Source organism: Gopherus evgoodei, unplaced genomic scaffold (genome assembly GCF_007399415.2).
Source record: "Gopherus evgoodei ecotype Sinaloan lineage unplaced genomic scaffold, rGopEvg1_v1.p scaffold_32_arrow_ctg1, whole genome shotgun sequence".
Classification (NCBI taxonomy): domain Eukaryota; kingdom Metazoa; phylum Chordata; order Testudines; family Testudinidae; genus Gopherus; species Gopherus evgoodei.
The window spans coordinates 2,266,709-2,285,245 of record NW_022059994.1 but is presented as its reverse complement, the minus strand read 5'-3'; the positions used below and the strand labels follow the sequence as shown (position 1 = coordinate 2,285,245).

Here is an 18,537-nt window from a genome sequence, read left to right as displayed (position 1 = left end):
AGTCTGCTGCTGTGAAAAATTATATTTGTATGTTTGTTCTTATTTTTCCCAGCCTCTCAGCTAGCTACTTCGATTGCCAACTTGGCAATATTTAAAAACCGGACACTCCAGCAGGAGTGTGGAATGTCCCCTGCCCCACCTCTTTCCCCTGAGGTCCCACCCCTGCCCCACCTCTTACCCCCGAGGCCCTGCCCCAACTCTGCCTCTTCCCCCATCAGCTTTCCTTCCAAGGTTCTGCCCTCCCCCATCAACTCCTCTTCTCCCCCTCCCTGTCTAGGTCAGGAGGGACTTGCCTATGGAGCCAGAGCTGGGAGTTGCAGCTGCTCAATGCAGCTGCTCAATGCAGGTAGGAGACAGCCCCGGTTGAGTAGGGTCTGGTGTGAGTGATGACCCAGAGCCCCCCACCCACAGTAACTAGACTTTGGGTGTCCAGTCAGTAGATCCGACCGCAAACTGTTAGGTCTCCTTTTTTTACTGGACTTTCTGGTCGAAAACTGGGCGCTTGGCCACCCTAGCAGCACCCAATGTGCAGTAAGTACTGGGAACACATCGGGGACAACTTCTGCTTTCTGATGTGGCGGGGGGGGAAAGGGAAGTAACTGGGGGCAGCCGGGTTAGACTCAGTTCTGACCAGCAGGGAAGAATTCATTCATCTAGAGGAAATTACTATAAGGTGGGTGCACAACTGGTTGAAAGACTGTACTCAGGGTAGCTTTCAATGATCTGGTGTCAAACTGGGAGGGGAATGCTGGGGGGGACGAGAATCCCCAGGTGGCTCACCCTGCTCTTTGCAGGGAATGGGAAGTGGAGAGGGGTGAAGCCCACCCAGAGCTTGTGGGGCAGTCAGACTCCTAGGAGGCCCCTCTTAGGTTGGTGGAAGTGCTCCTGGTGAGGACACGCCCCACTGACCCAAGGAGGGTAGTGTGGACATCAGCTACTGCAGAAATTGCTGTGGTGGCTGTAAGTCAACCTAATATATGTAGACTTTGGCTTGGCATGTAGACATATCCTTACAAGCAAAAGGATTTCTCTCACACAAAAGGTTTCAGCAGTCCCTGCTCACTCGGAAGCCTTCCAGCTAGGACCACTCCCCCTCAGTTCAAGGATGCTCCTATTGTCTTTCAAGTGATCTTGCAACTGTAAGTAGAGATGAGGGAGGGGAGGTGGCCAGAGGCCTTTTCCCCCTCTTCTTAGACTCAGACCCTTTATAGTGGAAAAGTCTTTGCTGGGGGATGTCGTCAACCACTGCTTGCATCTTGCTTGCTCCACTGTCCACTCATTTGCTCTGGCACCGGCTGCCTTGCCAGCCACTCACAGCTCTACTTACCACCGCACCAGCTGCTCAGCCAGTTATTGGCTCGCCACCCCACACTCTCTGGGACATCTTCAAGTCATACCACTTAGCACAGGGCGCAATGATTTCAGATGCTAGTTGGGGAGCCTCACTGGTAGCACAGACAGGGCAGTCCATGGTATCAGAGAAGCTCTCCCAACAAAGATCTAATGATTAGACCTGACAATCAGTGATTGCAGATCTGTTGGTATGTAACAAAACTCCCCATTGAATCTTAATCAACTCTATGATTACATAGTGGACCCAGAAAAAATTAGATTGCAGCCAAGGCTTATAACATCTAGTACAAATATCTCACCACCCTCTCACACCTCCACTAGTCTTTGGCACCAACATCTCCCGCCCAGCAAGGGCAGTTGAGTTGAGGGGGAGCCCCTCACTCAGGGTATTTCAAGCACAGTTCTGCTGCCCTTGATTCACACAACAATGATAACAACACTTTAGTACCTCTGCCCCCAATAACAAACTGACTTGTGATCCAATACCAGCCAAAAGGAATCATTTGGGCAAAGCAGCCCCATTATGCTGAGCGCGGAGGCAGGGTGGGTGTGTCCATGCAAACATGGGCAGCTCCTGAAGTCCGTTTCCCCAGCTCATCAGTAGGTGTCAGGAGAGAGCTCATTCAGACCCTACTTACATTGAGAATGTCCTGGTTTGGTTGAGGGCACCTCTACACAGCACCTGGGAGGTGTGATTCCCAGATGGGGTGCATGTAAACATGCTGATACTGCTGGAGCGAACACACTACCAATAGGAGTGAGGCTGCAGCAGCAAGAGGACGGATTGGACTAGCTGCTGGAGGAGAAGCAGCTCCAATGTCTCCAGGAAGGAGAATCCCAGTGGTGCAGGGGGGCTGCAGCCAGCGCTCCAGGACGCTCTGAACATCCCGTTACTGTCAAAGGGAGCCAAGTGGATAAAGTTACTTTTATGCAAAAGTCTTTGCATGATCTGGGTCTAGGTTATGACAAAAGGAAGTAAGTGAATGAGACAAACCAACTGGAGTCTGAGGGTTGGGAGGGGGATGATGAGGGAAAAGTAAATCTCACTTACAGATTGTCTGTCCTGGGATGCTTGTGAGGCTTCATGGATGTTGGTTCCATTGCTGGGAGATGCCTGAGTGAGAGACAAAAGAGACGGTTTCAGACCTTTTATATTAAATACCCGAGTGTGTCTCTGTCTATTTCGCTGCCATAATTAAAACACAGCTCTAGGAGTTCAGACTGGGGATGCTGTTCTAATATGAAAGCCTTAAATCTCACCTCTCTTCTCCTTTCCTCTTCCAGACACCTGCTGTCTGAACTGGAGAGAAAAGGGGGAAATCCCTAGGACCATTCAGACATGGTGAGATTTTAGGAGAAGATTGTCTTTAAATTATGAGAAAATTCCAGTGCAAACATCTCCATGGGATTGTAGCTAAAGTTACCAACCAAAGCGACAGTGGCCAGGACACAAAGCCCTAAAACTAGCCCATTTAGCAGTGAGGAGATCCAGGCACACTGCAACAGGGAAGACCAGGGGCCAGTGTGGTAAGGCCACTGAGGCCTGCCCATTTTTTAACATGGGCACAGTTTGGGGGCAGGAGGCCACTGCAAGCCTTGGGCACGTGTGGGGTGTTACAGGCAGTGGTTGTGCTTCAGGCAGGGCAGCTGATCAGCTCCTCCCCATGAGGAACAGCCCCTGCCCGCGGTGCCAGCTTCTTCCCAGTGCCAGCCCCTCTCTGTGGCCCCCCCTGCACAGGCTGGGGGAGGGGTTGACTTTAGGGTGCACAGGCTGTGCTGTGCTGGGGCCCTATGTCCCAGCCCCAGAATGGGGGTGGATTTCACCTCCCCAACCCCCCTGCACTGCATGTACAGAGAACCCAGTTTTGGGGGTGCAGTGAATGGCACTCAGGGTGACTGACCAAGTCACTCAGGGATTGATCCAAAAGCCTTTTATGTGATTGGGAATCTTTCCTCTGCTTTCAAGAGGCACCAGACCAGGTCGTGGGATCTTCTTGTGCTTTGGGGTCTATGCTGGCGAAAGAAGTTTATTAACAGTCAGGTTATCGGCATCTCTGGGGAAGTGGCTGGTGACAGATTCTCAGTCATTGTTTGACACCAATTACTAAGATCCATTGTACTTTGAATTATAATTTTGATTGTTCAACCCCCAGTGACCACCCAATCAGCATCTTCACTGACATGAGCTGTAAATATCTAAGGAACACAGCCCTGAGCACCAGTCCCTTTGCATTTCTCACCACCGCTGGATTTCCATGTCTGCTCCCAGGTTGCTGCCCCCCCAGACTCTCCCAGGCTCCCTCTGTCTGTCCCCAGATCCCCTCCTGCAGCCAGGCTGGACAAGTGGCCTGAGAGCTTTGGGGACAGGAGATCTCTGGTTAGCCCATCCCCTGTACAGTGCAGGAGCCCCAGCGCTAGCTCCCCTCACACCCGCTGCCATCTGCAGAGAGCTAAGAGTCCCGGAGAGCTGGAGAGACTATTCAGGGAAACAGAAGCAGGAGCTGCCAGGCTCAGAACAGGTGTAATGGCTGCTGTCTTGGCCAGTGCACCCAGCACTGAACCAGGGACCCCTAGAGCTCTCTGTTTGTCCCACACCCTGTGCAGTGCACTACCCCTAGTGCCAGCTCCCCTCACACCCACTACCCTTGGCCATTGGTCCCCAGCCCATACCTGGTGGGGAGGAGATTGGTCTCAGTCCCTGGCCTCTCTGCTGGGACTGACAAACAGGGAGAAAATGAGCGCAGGCCTTGCTGAGTGTGGTCGTGTTACAGGGTCACCTGCCCCACTAGGGCCCAGGCTGAGATCCCAGCACATTCCACAGGCCCCTGAGCTGCCATCAGATGGACTTTCAGCCTCGGTCCGTGTGGTGGGGGGGGGAGGAATTGGGTTATTGCCCTGTGGGAAGGAGGAGATTTAGCTGCCCACAGACAATTTTAACACTTCTAAAGCTTCAACTTTTTGAATCTCAGTGTCCAGTGTCATTAGTTATTGTCTGACCAAAATATTGTCTGATCCCCCACATAATTTCCCACAGCTCTGAAAATTTAAATTGGTAACAATTGGAATGAAATGCTGAAACCCAGATTTTTGTGCAACTGTGAAAATTTACAATAAATATAAAAATTGCTTAAAATGAGCATTATCTGTCAAACTTATATATTATAAAAAAAAAGAATTCCAAGGAGTCTATCACTCCTCGGACACACAGACCCTGCTCCTGCTGGCTCATCCTCACAGGGAGAGCTGACGTCCATGTGAAGCCCAAGTGACCCTCCCCACCAGCACAGGGGCTGATTGCCAGACCAGAGCCCTACTGGTAAATTTTTCACTACAACCTCCAGGACTGTAATCTTACAGGTGGGTCCCTTCCAACTGAACAAAGAGCAGGAGTCAGTTCCAGGAAGGGGAAACACCCCCTTGCTGCTGCAGGCGGGGCATAGTGTGAATTCAGGAATTTGAAACAAAGCCTGTTACGAATTGCCCAGAGGGAGCCATGGCTGCAGAGAGCCCCGTGGAAAGTCTCCAGAAGGAAGCGAGATGTCCCGTCTGTCTGGAGTATTTCACAGAACCTGTCACTCTGGAGTGTGGGCACAATTTCTGCCGAGCCTGCGTCAGCCAGTGCTGGGAGGGATCCGATACAGCCGCCTCCTGCCCTCAGTGCAGAGAAACTGTGCAACAGGGAAACCTCAGGCCCAACAGGCAGCTGGCAAACATGGTAGAAATCGCCAAGCGGCTGAGTTTACAGGTAGCAAAGGGAAGAGGAGGGGACGGGATGTGTGGGAAACACCAGGAGGCTTTGAAACTGTTCTGTGAAGAGGATCAAAGCCCCATCTGTGTGGTGTGCGACAGATCCCGGGCTCACCGCGCTCACAGGGTGGTTCCCATCCATGAAGCTGCCCAGGAGTACAAGGTAGGGAATTGCTGTCCAGTGTAATGAATAATAACTTTGAATTTGTATTACAGGTTAATGGCATCACAAGTTTCCTGAGACAGGTGTAACTGTGTCACTCCAATGTGTGTCGCCTTCATTGCATGAAAAAGGCTGTACAAATTAATGATACTCCAGCCTTGCAAGAAAGGCAACAGAATTATTTAAAAATTTTCTGATGTGGGAAAGTTTTCTCTGAGCAGCTGAATCCTTTTCAAACCCAGTTCCCACCAGTGAACTAAGGGAACTCTCTGCAGACGAGAAGTTATTAAATGACCAGTGAGGTTTGATTCACAAGAGTTGCAGGCCAGTCTATGGGAGTGCTGCCTTCAGACTGGAGAAGGGGCAGTTACAAGCTGTGGCTATTATTACTGATTGGATCACAGTGTTTATTATTGTTATTGGCATCCCAGCAGCCCCTACAGCCCCCAGATGAAATCTGACCTCAATTGGGACAATCCCTGCCCTGAGCCATTTACAGTCTAACTCAGGGGTGGGCAAACTACGGCCTGTGGGCCACATCCAGCCACAGGACCATCCTGCCCGTCCTCTAAGCTCCTGGCTGCCCTACCCACTCCCATGTTGTCCCACCCCTGGTCTAACTGGACAAGAGAGACAAAAGGTGGGAGGGGAAATTGAGGCATGTGATGGAGTAGGGACTGTTTGCATGGGGGATGGGAGAGCTGGGGATTGAGGGACAGGATCTTTAAGTCTGTAACCTGAGCCAGGTAGGGGGGAGGGGGTTAGCACCTTGGCCTGGGAAGCTGGACAAAGGAATCGGCGGGCTGGAGGAGGGGAGTTTAGTTTTGGTTTTGGTCTGGGTGGTTGGAATTCAGGGGGCTAAGCTTCCTGGACCCCAGAGGGGCTTGATTGAGAGGTCCTGGCTGTGCCTACAAGCTCTGCTGTAACCTGCATTCCTGTTGTCCAATAAACCTTCTGTTTTATTGGCTGGCTGAGAGTCACTGTGGGTCCCAGGAAGAGCGGTGCAGGGCCGGACTCCCTCACACTCCGTGACAAGGCACAAAGAGGGGAAGTGACTTGTCCAAGGTCACTCCGTAGGTCAGTGTCAGAGCTGGGTATAAATCCCCATTTTTCCTAGGCCAAGCCCAGTTCCCTAACCACTAGAATACACTGTCCCCCTCAGGAGCACGGAGCAATGATGACATGTGGACAGTAGGAGAAAAAGACTCCTTGATAAAAGCCCCAGGCTCACCAGGGAGACGAGGTTTCCCACTGGGAATCTGAACTCCTGTGTTGCTCCATGAAGGGTTAAACTCAGATGCTACCGGTCTGGACTAGAGGAGATCACTGGGCTAAACGCTGTGTGAGACCCCGAGCACATTCAGTCTGCACACAAAAGGGCTCTAGACAACAGAGGTCCATGCCAAATAGCACTGGGATTACACTGGATTGTAGCAAAACTAACCCCAGGCTGGAGCTGACCGGTGCCAGTCTGACCTGTTCTGTTGTGTACGTGGGCAAGGACCAGCCAGAGCTGTTCTGTTAGTCCCACGAGGCAGCCTTTAGAAATCTCCCAGAATCCACTGCTTCCGGGATCTTTACCAGGGAATGGGACAGTGGGGACCTACCCAGAGGGCATTGCCACTGAAAGGGTTTAGGGCAGCACTGGGGCAAAGCCCAACAGTTCCTTATACAAATCTGCCTCATTAGGAGGGGCCCTGAGGCAACCCCAGAATATAGGACATCCTCACGCCTGCCTGCATGGAGCACTCCCGCACCTGAAATGATCAGCCTGCTTGGGCACTCCCCCGCTTTTGTCTGCTCGACCCCACCTGCATCATTCCACATGTAAGTGCCACTCGTAGGCCTGCCCTCACCCTCACTGGTGTCCTCCTGCATCCTTGGTCTCCTCTTCCCTCTTTTTCACCAGACGAAGCCACACCCAGTGCTGGGTCCTTACCAGACATGGATAGTGCTCCACAAAACTGGGACTGTGGAGCTTCCAACCAGACGAATGGCCTCCCGATGTCTCATGAGATTTGCCCTGGTGCTTAGACCAGCTCAGCCCAAGCAGTGAAGTCCCCAGGGCTTCAGGGCAGAAATCCCAGCCCATATTGAAACCCTGGTGGCTTCTGGGATTTGTATCACTTTGATCATTAAACCTCAAAAACAGATCGATTGATTCACCCCCATGTGACTCCAATGTCCTGTTATGCTCTGTACCACTCATCAATTCACAAATATCAATAAAGCTTGGTTATAATTGAGATCTCTGTCTACTTACTAAAAAGACTGAATCTGAATTGGTAATGAGTCTGATAATGACACACTCCCAATCTGCACTGATAAAGTTTCATCTCCTTGGTGGCCCTAATGTCACAAAGTGATTAGGACCAACAGTCATCTTGGATGAAAAAACAAAAAGCTCCCCACCCCTCTCAACCATTCAAATTAAAGTTCCCAAATCATTTCTGTTTCTTTAGGAAAAAATCCAGACCCAATTGAAGACTCTGAAGGAAGAGCGAGAAAAGCTGCTGGGATTGAAAGTGACTGGAGAGGGGAAAAGCCAGGAGTATCTGGTAGGTGCCTGTTGTTATGAACCAGCAGTCACTGGTAGTGGGAGGTCTGTTTGGAGGCAAATTCCTGTGTGGCGTTGGTGAACGTGGGCTTGTGTGTGTTTCTCCATGACCATGGATTGCTGGGTTGGATTTGTGCGTAGACAAGCCCTAAGCTTCCATTTCAGCTGATCAGTTAATGTCTAGCCCTTGTGGCTTTCCCAGAAATCCTCCTCAAGTGAACTGAATGTCACCCATGAAGTGCTGTCCACTGTCTCTGGTCATTTCATGCATTAACATGTTTGTTTCTTTTTTCTCCTCTGGTGTCTTTGTCAGTGTAGTGCTGGATCCTGCCTCCTGCTGCTCTGGGTTTGATTTCCCAGAGACCATGAATGACATAATATGCTAACATGACAAACACGGAAACCTATCTTTCAGTGGTATAGCGGCTGAAGGGGAAGCTGTGGGAAAATCCTCTCCCCAGGGTAAAGTCAAATGTCAGAAATCTTAAGAGTTTCAATGAAGTTCTCCCTCCTGCACACTCAGCTCTCCATGAAAGGACCCCAGGCTCCATCCATGTCCCTGACCAGCCCTTCTCCTATTTTCATACAGAAACAAACACAAACTGAGAGGCAGAAGATTGTGTCTGAATTTCACGCACTGCGGCAATTCCTGAAGGAACAAGAGCGACTCCTGCTGGCCCAGCTGGAGAAGCTGGACGAGGAGATTGTGAGGATCCAGAATGAAAATGTCAGTAAACTCTCTGAGGAGATTTCCCATCTCAGTGAGCTGATCAGTGAGATGGAGGGGAAGTGTCAGAAGCCAGTGAGTGAATTCCTGCAGGTAAGACAGGGAGAAACAGAGGCGCCGATTCCGTGGGTGCTTAAGAGCCAGAGCAGCCATGGAAAAAAATTAGTGGGTGCTTAGCACCCATTGGCAGCCAGCTCCCCAGGGCCGGCGCTTCCATTTAGGCGACCTAGGCAGTTGGCTAGGGCGCCAGGATTATGGGGGGACGGCATTTTGCTGGAAGGGTGGCAGGTGGCTCCGGTGTACCTCCCGCAGGCATTCCTGCAGAGGGTCAGCTGGTCCCGTGGCTTGGGTGGAGCATCCGCATGCACGCCTGCGGCAGGTCCACTGGAGCCGTGGGACCGGCACGCGGGGTGGCGAAATGGCTCGGCGCCAAGGACGCCAAAAACCCTGGCGTCGCTCCTGCAGCTCCCCCCTCTACCCTCAGCGCCTCATGCCCACCGATCAACTCCTCCCCCTCCCTCCCAACTCTTCCCACCTGCCTCAGTGGTAAGAGGGAGGATGGAGGTGTAGCATTTGGGAAGGGGTGGAGTCGGGGCAGGGCCTGGAGTTGAGCACCCCCAGGGACAATTAGAAGCCAACACCTGTGGTTAGAAACATCCCAGATCCCCACACAGGGAAGGGAGGGCTCCTGAGTCATAAGCACTGGGGCCAGCGGTCAGAGATCTGAGTGTAACTTGGGGTGTGCATTGCTGACATGTGAGTGACTGTTGTTCTTTGCAGAGTTACAAACACACAGATATTAGAGATGGAAAAGCCCCATTAGCTCAGGGAATCCATGGCCCTGGAGTCAGGGCAGGGCCTCTCTTCCCCATATTTGCAAAATCCCTTCCCTGGGATCCCCTGTGTGAATCAAATGGAACTGACAGTCTTTCCTCTCTCTCTCTCCCTCTCCTTCCCCTCTAGGATGTCAGAAGCACCTTGAGGAGGTACGTAGCTCCCTCTCACTCCCCCTCACACTTCACAATACTGGGAAAGAGCTTAATGGTGATGTTAGCACTGCATCTCCCCAGGGCTGTACGGCAAAATGTGTGGGGAAGGTCACATTCTAGATACAAATCTCTCTGATCAACTTCGTCCTGAGGTTCTCACCCTTGCACAGAAAACTCTGGAATTCTCCTGTAACCCCTTTGGGGTTTAGAGAGCATGGCCCCTTTAAATCTTTTTTCCCAGGGGGAAGGGGGAGAGTAAGAGAAGGAGGGAAACTCCAAGAGTAAGAAAAGGAGGGAAAGTCCAGGGGGCAGCGCTGGAGCTCCAGGGAGAGAGAGAGGCAGCCCGGCAGGCCCTGGAAAAAGAAGCAGGGGGAAGCTACCAGAGGCCTGAGCAGTACAGGCCCGATCGGGGACAGCCCAGGACAGGAGCCCGGAGCAGCACTGTGCCGGGAGGAATTGTCCGAGAAGGACAGGCCGGAGCTGGACCAAGTATCAGGCTGCCCAGAGCTGCGTGGGGCTGCGAATACTGGGGCTGGTGACTCTGCATTGGGAACAAGGAGAGAGGCTGTAGCTAGTTAAGTGGGGAGGTGGTCGCTCTGTGTGGCTTTGCACAGAGCAGCAGAAGAGGGCACCGGAGGGGTTTGCTGGGGAGAGTTCCCTGGTGCTGAAGACGACCAGGAGCACCCAAGACTCACCACTGGACTGGAACTTTGCTCAGGCCTCCTGAACTGTGTTTGCAGACACACTGCTCAATGTCTGCCCTGTCAGACTGTGCTGCCACTGGGCCCGTGGGGTTTGAAGGCAACCCTGTTCTACTGCCCCCCCTATATTTCCCCTTGTTGTTTTTCTCCTCTCATCCCTCTGTAAATAAATATCTTCCTTTGTTATATCGATTGTACTTTTCCTGTGGGTGGGTGTGTTCACTCTGGGGGGATTGGAACTAAGGTGCCCCTGGGGTGGAAGGGATTTCTCCTGCTGCATTCCTGCGCGCCTTCTCTTGGCCAGAGCTGCCTGCAGAGCAGACTCCATCTTGGCCACGAGGGCGTTAAAGTTACACTCCATTCAGGGTATGTCTACATCTAAAATTTTGCAGCGCTGGTTGTTACAGCTGTATTAGTACAGCTGTATAGGGCCAGCGCTGCAGAGTGGCCACACTTACAGCAACCAGCGCTGCAAGTGGTGTTAGATGTGGCCACACTGCAGCGCTGTTGGGCGGCTTCAAGGGGGGTTCGGGGAACGCGAGAGCAAACCGGGGAAGGAGACCAGCTTCGCCGCGGTTTGCTCTCGCGTTCCCCGAACCCCCCTGCAAACCGCAGGGAAGGAGACCTGCTTGCACAGGGGTTCGGGGAACGCGAGAGCAAACCAGGGAAGGAGACCAGCTTCGCCGCGGTTTGCTCTCGCGTTCCCCGAACCCCCCTGCAAACCGCAGGGAAGGAGACCTGTTTGTTCGGGGAACGCGAGAGCAAACCGGGGAAGGAGACCAGCTTCGCCACGGTTTGCTCTCGCGTTCCCCGAACCACCCTGCAAACCGCAGGGAAGGAGACCTGCTTGCACGGAGGTTCGGGGAACGTGAGAGCAAACCGGGGAAGGAGACCAGCTTTGCCGCGGTTTGCTCTCGCGTTCCCCGAACCACCCTGCAAACCGCAGGGAAGGAGACCTGCTTGTTCGGGGAACGCGAGAGCAAACCGGGGAAGGAGACCAGCTTCGCCGCGGTTTGCTCTCGCGTTCCCCGAACCCCCCTGCAAACCGCAGGGAAGGAGACCTGCTTGCTCGGGGTTCGGGGAACGAGAGAGCAAACCAGGGAAGGAGACCTGCTTGATTACCAGATGCTTCCTCAGGTATGCTGCGATACCTGCTTATTCCACGGAGGTCAAGAAAAGCGCTGGTAAGTGTCTACATTTGATTACCAGCGCTGGATCACCAGCGCTGGATCCTCTACACCCGAGACAAAACGGGAGTACGGCCAGCGCTGCAAACAGGGAGTTGCAGCGCTGGTGATGCCCTGCAGATGTGTACACCTCCTAAGTTGCAGCGCTGTAACCCCCTCACCAGCGCTGCAACTTTGTGATGTAGACAAGCCCTCAGTGGGAAGGACTGACCTCAAGTATTTCCCAGAGATGTCACCCCCCTGGAGGACTGGCCTCCTCAGAATAGTGGAGATGGAATATGGGCCTGTCACTGCTGAGGCCCTGGTTACCATTCAGCCCAGGGCAGCAGTGATCAAGAGTCATTCCCGCCTGAGGACTGTTTGGAGACCTGTGTGGAATGAGCTGGGGAGGTGGGAGTTGGTGCCTCAGTCTAGTTCCTAGGAGACAGATTTCTGCAGCTGGGAGAAGCAGAGGAATTCTAACTCCAGGCCCATTAGAGCAGCGACTCCCTAGCAACCACTTATAATGAGTCTCACAATGAACTGTAATCACATGAAATTGTTTCTCTCCAGGTGTAAGAAGAGGAAGTTGCAGCAGCCAGAGGAGATTTCTCCTGAACTGGAAGAGCCAGTCAGTGGTTTCTCCCAGAAAACTATTGAGCTACTGGAGGCTCTGAGGAAGTTCAAAGGTACCTAGAAGGGATCTAGGAGGGGAAACTGGGATAAGTGTCTGAGACTGTAGAAGGAGAATGGCGCTGGTCAATTGGTTTATAATTACATTATGCTTCTATTTAATGGTTGGATGAGAATGCCACATGCTTAGGGTCCAAGACACTCAGACTGATTAATTCAACCTCTTATTTGTTCCAAAAGCATGGCTTGCCATTACAATTACTGTTAAAGTAAGAAAAGACAGACATACTGAAAGAAATACTGCCCAGTTACCTTCTCCTGGGGCATAGGCGGGTCATGATGCATTTCTCCTATGATTCTCCTTACAATGTCTGACGTATTATACACATACAGATTATATATTTATTAGTTCTTTTCCAATCATCTTTGAATGTTATGAAGAGGAAGTATTTTGTATAACTCATACACTACACATGCATGTGTGTTATGCATTGTAAGTATCTTCTAACTGGCAAGGCTTTTACTGTCCAAGCTATTTTCAACTTATTCTCCTTTCTGATTCGTTCATTACCAGTCATAACACACGGATGTGCATGGGTCACTTTGACCCTTTTCTCCACATTGGATTTTTTGGACTTTGCTAACTGCTCCTGGGCAGCACATTGTGGGTGTCTGGTGTCTTTAAGCACATTGTGCGGTCAAAACATCTCTTTGTCCCACAGAGGAACTTATGAACACATCACTTAATAACAAGGTCACTTACGGAAACATTTCCCTTATATCAAATAGAATGGTTTCTGAAAATCTTACTTCATCATAGAACAGAAAAGGTTCTAACAATCCCAAAGGATCGGACACATTATACAAATGTTAACAAATGTTTCAGATCTTACCCAAATACACGTTACAGCCATTTCTTGTTAACGAACTAAACTTTATTAAAAAACAAAGGAGAGAGAGTATGGTTAAAAGAATAGTATACACACAGACATGAGTTTGATTCATCGAGGTTCAGATTCATAGCGAAGATGGTGAGCTTTCTAGCTGTAAAGAGTTCTTTCAGAAATAGTTCATAGTCCAGTGTCCAATATCAGCTTGAGGGCGTACCAGCATAACTGGGATCTCAGTCTTGCGACTCAAACTTCCCCTGATGAAACCTAAGCAGATCTGGGATGACAGAATCAGGACAAAGGATTTTTTATTCAATTTCATGTCTTTTGACAAGTTGAGAGTTCACAAGGATGTTGGGTCCATTGCTGAGAGATGCCTGAATGAGAGAGGAAAGAGGTTTCAGACCTTTTCACATTAAATACCTGAGGCCATGTCTACATCTAAAATTTTGCAGCGCTGGTTGTTACAGCTGTATTAGTACAGCTGTATAGGGCCAGCGCTGCAGAGTGGCCACACTTACAGCAACCAGCGCTGCAAGTGGTGTTAGATGTGGCCACACTGCAGCGCTGTTGGGCGGCTTCAAGGGGGGTTTGGGGAACGCGAGAGCAAACCGGTAAAGGAGACCAGCTTCGCCGCGGTTTGCTCTCGCGTTCCCCGAACCCCCCTGCAAACCGCAGGGAAGGAGACCTGCTTGCTCGGGGGTTCGGGGAACGAGAGAGCAAACCGGGAAAGGAGACCAGCTTCGCCGCGGTTTGCTCTCGCATTCCCCGAACCACCCTGCAAACCGCAGGGAAGGAGACCTGCTTGCTCGGGGGTTCGGGGAACGCGAGAGCAAACCGGGAAAGGAGACCAGCTTCGCCGCGGTTTGCTCTCGCGTTCCCCGAACCACCCTGCAAACTGCAGGGAAGGAGACCTGCTTGCTCGGGGAACGCGAGAGCAAACCGCGGCGAAGCTGGTCTCCTTTTCCGGTTTGCTCTCGCGTTCCCCGAACCACCCTGCAAACCTCAGGGAACGAGACCTGCTTGCTCGGGGGTTCGGGGAACGAGAGAGCAAACCGGGAAAGGAGACCAGCTTCGCCGCGGTTTGCTCTCACGTTCCCCGAACCACCCTGCAAACCGCAGGGAAGGAGACCTGCTTGCTCGGGGTTCCGGGAACGCGAGAGCAAGCCGGGGAAGGAGACCAGCTTGATTACCAGAGGCTTCCTCCTTCCACGGAGGTCAAGAAAAGCGCTGGTAAGTGTCTACATTGGATTACCAGCGCTGGATCACCAGCGCTGGATCCTCTACACCCGAGACAAAACGGGAGTACGGCCAGCGCTGCAAACAGGGAGTTGCAGCGCTGGTGATGCCCTGCAGATGTGTACACCTTCAAAGTTGCAGCGCTGTAACTCCCTCACCAGCGCTGCAACTTTCTGATGTAGACAAGCCCTGAGTGTGTCTCCGTCTCTTTCTGTGTCATGATGAAAACACAGTTCTAGGAGATCAGAGTGATGATACTGTTATAAATATGAAGCCTGAAATCTCACCTCTCTTATCCTTTCCCCCTCCAGACACTCTGCCATCTGCACTGGAGAGAAAAAGAGGGGAACCACTCGGAGCACACAGACAGGGTGAGACTGCAGCTTCTTCCCAGCACTGGCCCCTCTCAGCGACCCCACCCCTGCTCCTCTTCTCCCGAGATCCTGCCCCTGGCCAGGCCAGAAACCAGAGCTGGGCTCCCACCCAGGGAGCCCGAGTGGCACTGTGGAGCTCTGCACCCTTCATCTGCCCTGGGTGGAGCACCCCGGGGAGCGGGGACATGGGACGGGGACTGCTCTCAAGCCCCCGAGAGACCCACCCAGGACAGGTGGAGGGTCAAGGGCTCTCCCCAGCAGGCAACGCTCCCAGCCTGGCCAGAGGTCAGGGGCTTGGTGGGAAGAGGAGCAATGGGACAGGGCCACGGAGTGGGGGGACCTCGTGCCCACCCCCAACTTCTACCAAGGGTCCGGAACTCCTGGGGAGATCCCAAGCCAACATCACACATTCCAGGGAGTGGGAACCTGGGCTGGAGGCTGCTCTTAGGCCCCCTAGAAACCCACCCAGGGCAGGTGGAGGATCAGGAGCTTTCCACAGCAGCCAAGTTCTATGCCTGACCAGGGGGCGGGGCCTCAGCGGGAAGAGGGAGAGTGGGGCAGGGCCATGGAGGGGGTGTGGCCACAGGTGGTGAGACCTCGTGCCCCCCACAGCAACTTGTACCAAGGTTCCAGAACTCCTGGGTGGATCCCAGACTGACATCACACAAACAATCCTGACACCAACCTTAGTGCTGAGTTCATGTCCACACTGATAAACAGAAACACTCACTGAGCAGCCTGTGAACAGAGCTCTCTGCCCTGAGTGCTGACACATTCCTCTGTTTTACCCTGGTGCAGGGATTCTCCCCATCACTCTTCTCCAACATCCTGCCTTTTCTTTGGGCAGGCCTGGGCTCTCCCATTGGAGCTGCTCACTGCTTCCTGGATTGGGGAGATGCTCTCCCTGTGATGCTGCCAGCTCCTCCCTTCTCTCTGGACAGGGGATGGGGCTCCCCCACCCAATGCCGCCTCCTACTCTGTGGTTTTAAGCAGCTCTTCCCCAATGCTGCACCTTCCTCTCTGTTCCCCGGCCTGGGAGTGGAGGCTGCCTTAGGGGAGGGAGCTTCCCTCTGGGGTATAAAGCTGGTACCGGCCTCCTCTGCTCCCTCCTCAATAAAAGCTTCTGACGCCTTCCTGGCTGTGTCTGTGCTGGGAATGGAGCAGCCCCACTAGAGGGAGCTGGGAGCTGAACCTTCTGGAAGCAAATGAGGAACACACTAGGCCCTGGTCTATGCTAACGGGTGGGGTGGGGTCAGCCTAAGATATTGCTGCTCCCCCATCGACTCCGCTTCCGCCTCTCGCGGCGGGGGAGAACCGGAATTGGGGGGGAGAGAGCGCGGGGATCAATTCATAGCATCTAGACTAGACTCTATAAACTGATCCCCGATAGATTGATCACTACCCTGAGGAGCTGCAGTAACATCCCTGCTCAGTCTCAGGTGCCCAGGACAGCGACCTGGGATCCAGGCCTGACCCAGCCAAGACGGGGCTGCTGGGGAGTGTGAGAAATGGCCCCAGCCTCCCCCAGGGCTGAGCTCTGCCCCAACACTCTGATTCTCTCTCCCCCAGTGGACGTGACTCTGGATCCAGACACGGCTCATCCCAACCTCGTCCTGTCTGAGGATCGGAAATGTGCGACATGGGGAGACACGCGGCAGCGACTGCCCAAGAACCCTGAGAGATTTGACACTGAGCGCTGTGTGCTGGGCTGTGAGGGATTCACCTCGGGGAGACATTGCTGGGAGGTGGAGGTGGGGCCCGGGCAATACTGGGCTGTGGGGGTGGCAAGAGAGTCTGTGAGGAGGAAGGGAGGGATCAGCCGTAGCCCTGAGGGGGGGATATGGGCTGTGGGGTGGTGCTTGGGGGATCAGTTCCGGGCTTTCACCTCCCTTATGACCCCCCTGCCCCTGAGCCGGGTCCCCAGCAGGATCCGGGTTTGTCTGGACTGTGACCGGGGGCAGGTGACATTTATCGGTGCTGGTGACGAGGCCCCGATCTTCACTTTCCCGCCGGGCTCCGTCCCTGGGGAGAGAATCCGACCCTGGCTCTGCGTGGGATACCGATCCCGGCTCTGCCTGTGTCCCTGAGACATGCAGGGAAGGGGCAGGGAAATATCTCACTGGGAGCCTGGAGATCAGCCTCTCTGTAGCCTCACACACCCTTGTCTCTGCGACCTCTCCCTGTGGAGTTTCTGTCATCCCGTCTCTGTGACCCTGGAGGCTGCTGCGTGGTAGAGAAGCCAATAGCATCACTGCCCCAGGGACTCTGCAGCCTGTTTGCCACTGTCCTCTATGAGCCAGGAGGACTCTGGGGATCCGGGGTCAGACAGTGTCACCGAGACATGGGGGGGAACAGCCCACTGGGAATGGAAAAATGGGTGTCTCTAGCCAAGTAATCCCAGCCCCTATGGCCTGGAGGGCTCCTGTCTACCCAACCTCTTGCCTCTGAGCTCTATGACCCCTGGAAGCTCCTCCCCCTCCCTCCCTGCAGCACCAGAGATGGGAGGGGAAGGGGTGAAGAACTTCTGGGGGTGCAGGGGGAGAAAAGAGGTTTTACCATCAATGCAATAAATCCAGCTCCAGGAGAGGCAGTAGTTAGAGCAACAAAAATTTTTCCCTTGACCTATCTGCATCTACAGCCGGGGTTAGATTGACCTAACTACATCACACAGGGTGTGTAAGTTTTCACAGCTCTGAGCAATTGTCATAACTATAAAGGGAAGAGAACAGCCTTCCTGTGTACAATACTATAAAACCCCTCATGGCCAGAGACACCAAAATCCCTTTTTACCTTTGAGGCTTAAGAAGGTCAGGAAACCTGGCTGACACCTGACTCAAAGGACCAATAAGGGGACAAGATACTTTCATATCTTGGTGAGGGGAAGTCTTTTGTTTGTGCTCTTTGTTTTGGGAGTTGTTCGCTCTTGGGACTAAGAGGGACCATAGATAGATCCAAGCTCTCCAAATCTTTCTGAACCAGTCTCTCATATTTCAAACTTGTAAGTAACAGCGAGGGAAGGCGTGTTAGTCTTATTTTTGTTTTCTCAACTTGTAAATGTTCCTTTTTGCTGAAAGGATTTTACCTCTGTTTGCTGCAACTTTGAACCTAAGGCTAGAGGGGTTTCCTCTGGGCTATATGAATCTGATTACCCTGTAAAGTATTTTCCATCCTGATTTTACAGAGATGATTTTTACCTTTCTTTCTTTAATTAAAAGCTTTCTTTTTAAGAACCTGATTGATTTTTCCTTGTTTTAAGATCCAAGGTGATTAGATCTGGACTCACCAGGAATTGGTGGGGGAAAGGAGGGGGGATGGCTAAATTCTCCTTGTGTTAAGATCCAACGGATTGGTTCGGTGTTCACCAGGAACTTGGTGAAAATGTCTCTTAAGGCTACCCAGGGAGGGGAAGGTTTTGGAGGAAAGGGAGTGTTCCAGACTGAGGAATCTGGATGGTGGCAGCGAAACCAGATCTAAGCTGGTAGTTAAGCTTAGAATTGTTTATGCAGGTCCTCACATCGGTACCCTAAGTTCAGAGTGGGGGAGGAACCTTGACAGCAATATAGCTAGATTAACCTAAGGTTTAGTGGTTGGCCAGTGGCTAGAGTGGGAGAGCTACAACGTTACAGCTGTGTCCCTGAAGTGCCCTAGTGTAGATGCTTCCTACATTGACAGAAGTGGTTTTTCTATCGCTGTAGTTAATCCCCCTTTCTGTGAGGCCATAGCCAGGTTGCTGGCAGAATTCCATTGTCTGCACCGGGGGTTAGGTCGATCTAGCTGTGGCACTCAGAGCACACAAAGTTTCACAGCCCTGAATAATGTCGCCAGGTTCATCTAAGTGTTATGTGTAGAGTAGGCCTAAGAGGGGTTTCCCTGGAGCTGACTGGAAACACAGGGGCTGAGAGACTGGCTGGCAGCTTGGTGTGTGTGAGGCAGAAAGCCAAGAGAACCAGTCCTGAGTGTGACCCCAACAGGAAACTGAGTAACAGAGTTTGCTTCAG

The 18,537-nt window shown here is 52.5% G+C and overlaps 2 protein-coding genes across 4 annotated transcripts in view; both read left to right on the top strand.

Moving 5' to 3' along the window:
• LOC115640747 (zinc finger protein 501-like) overlaps positions 1 to 18,537 on the top strand; it is a 745,273-nt gene that overhangs the window by 716,533 nt on the left and 10,203 nt on the right. The gene's annotated exons all lie outside the window — the stretch shown is intronic.
• On the top strand, positions 4,811 to 17,259 carry LOC115640780 (zinc finger protein RFP-like). Its single transcript, XM_030543771.1, has 7 exons — positions 4,811 to 5,263; positions 7,726 to 7,821; positions 8,410 to 8,640; positions 9,511 to 9,533; positions 11,977 to 12,092; positions 14,477 to 14,536; positions 16,109 to 17,259. Exons 1-7 carry the CDS (start codon positions 4,847 to 4,849, stop codon positions 16,624 to 16,626), a joined length of 1,461 nt encoding a protein of 486 aa, XP_030399631.1. The 5' UTR covers positions 4,811 to 4,846; the 3' UTR covers positions 16,627 to 17,259.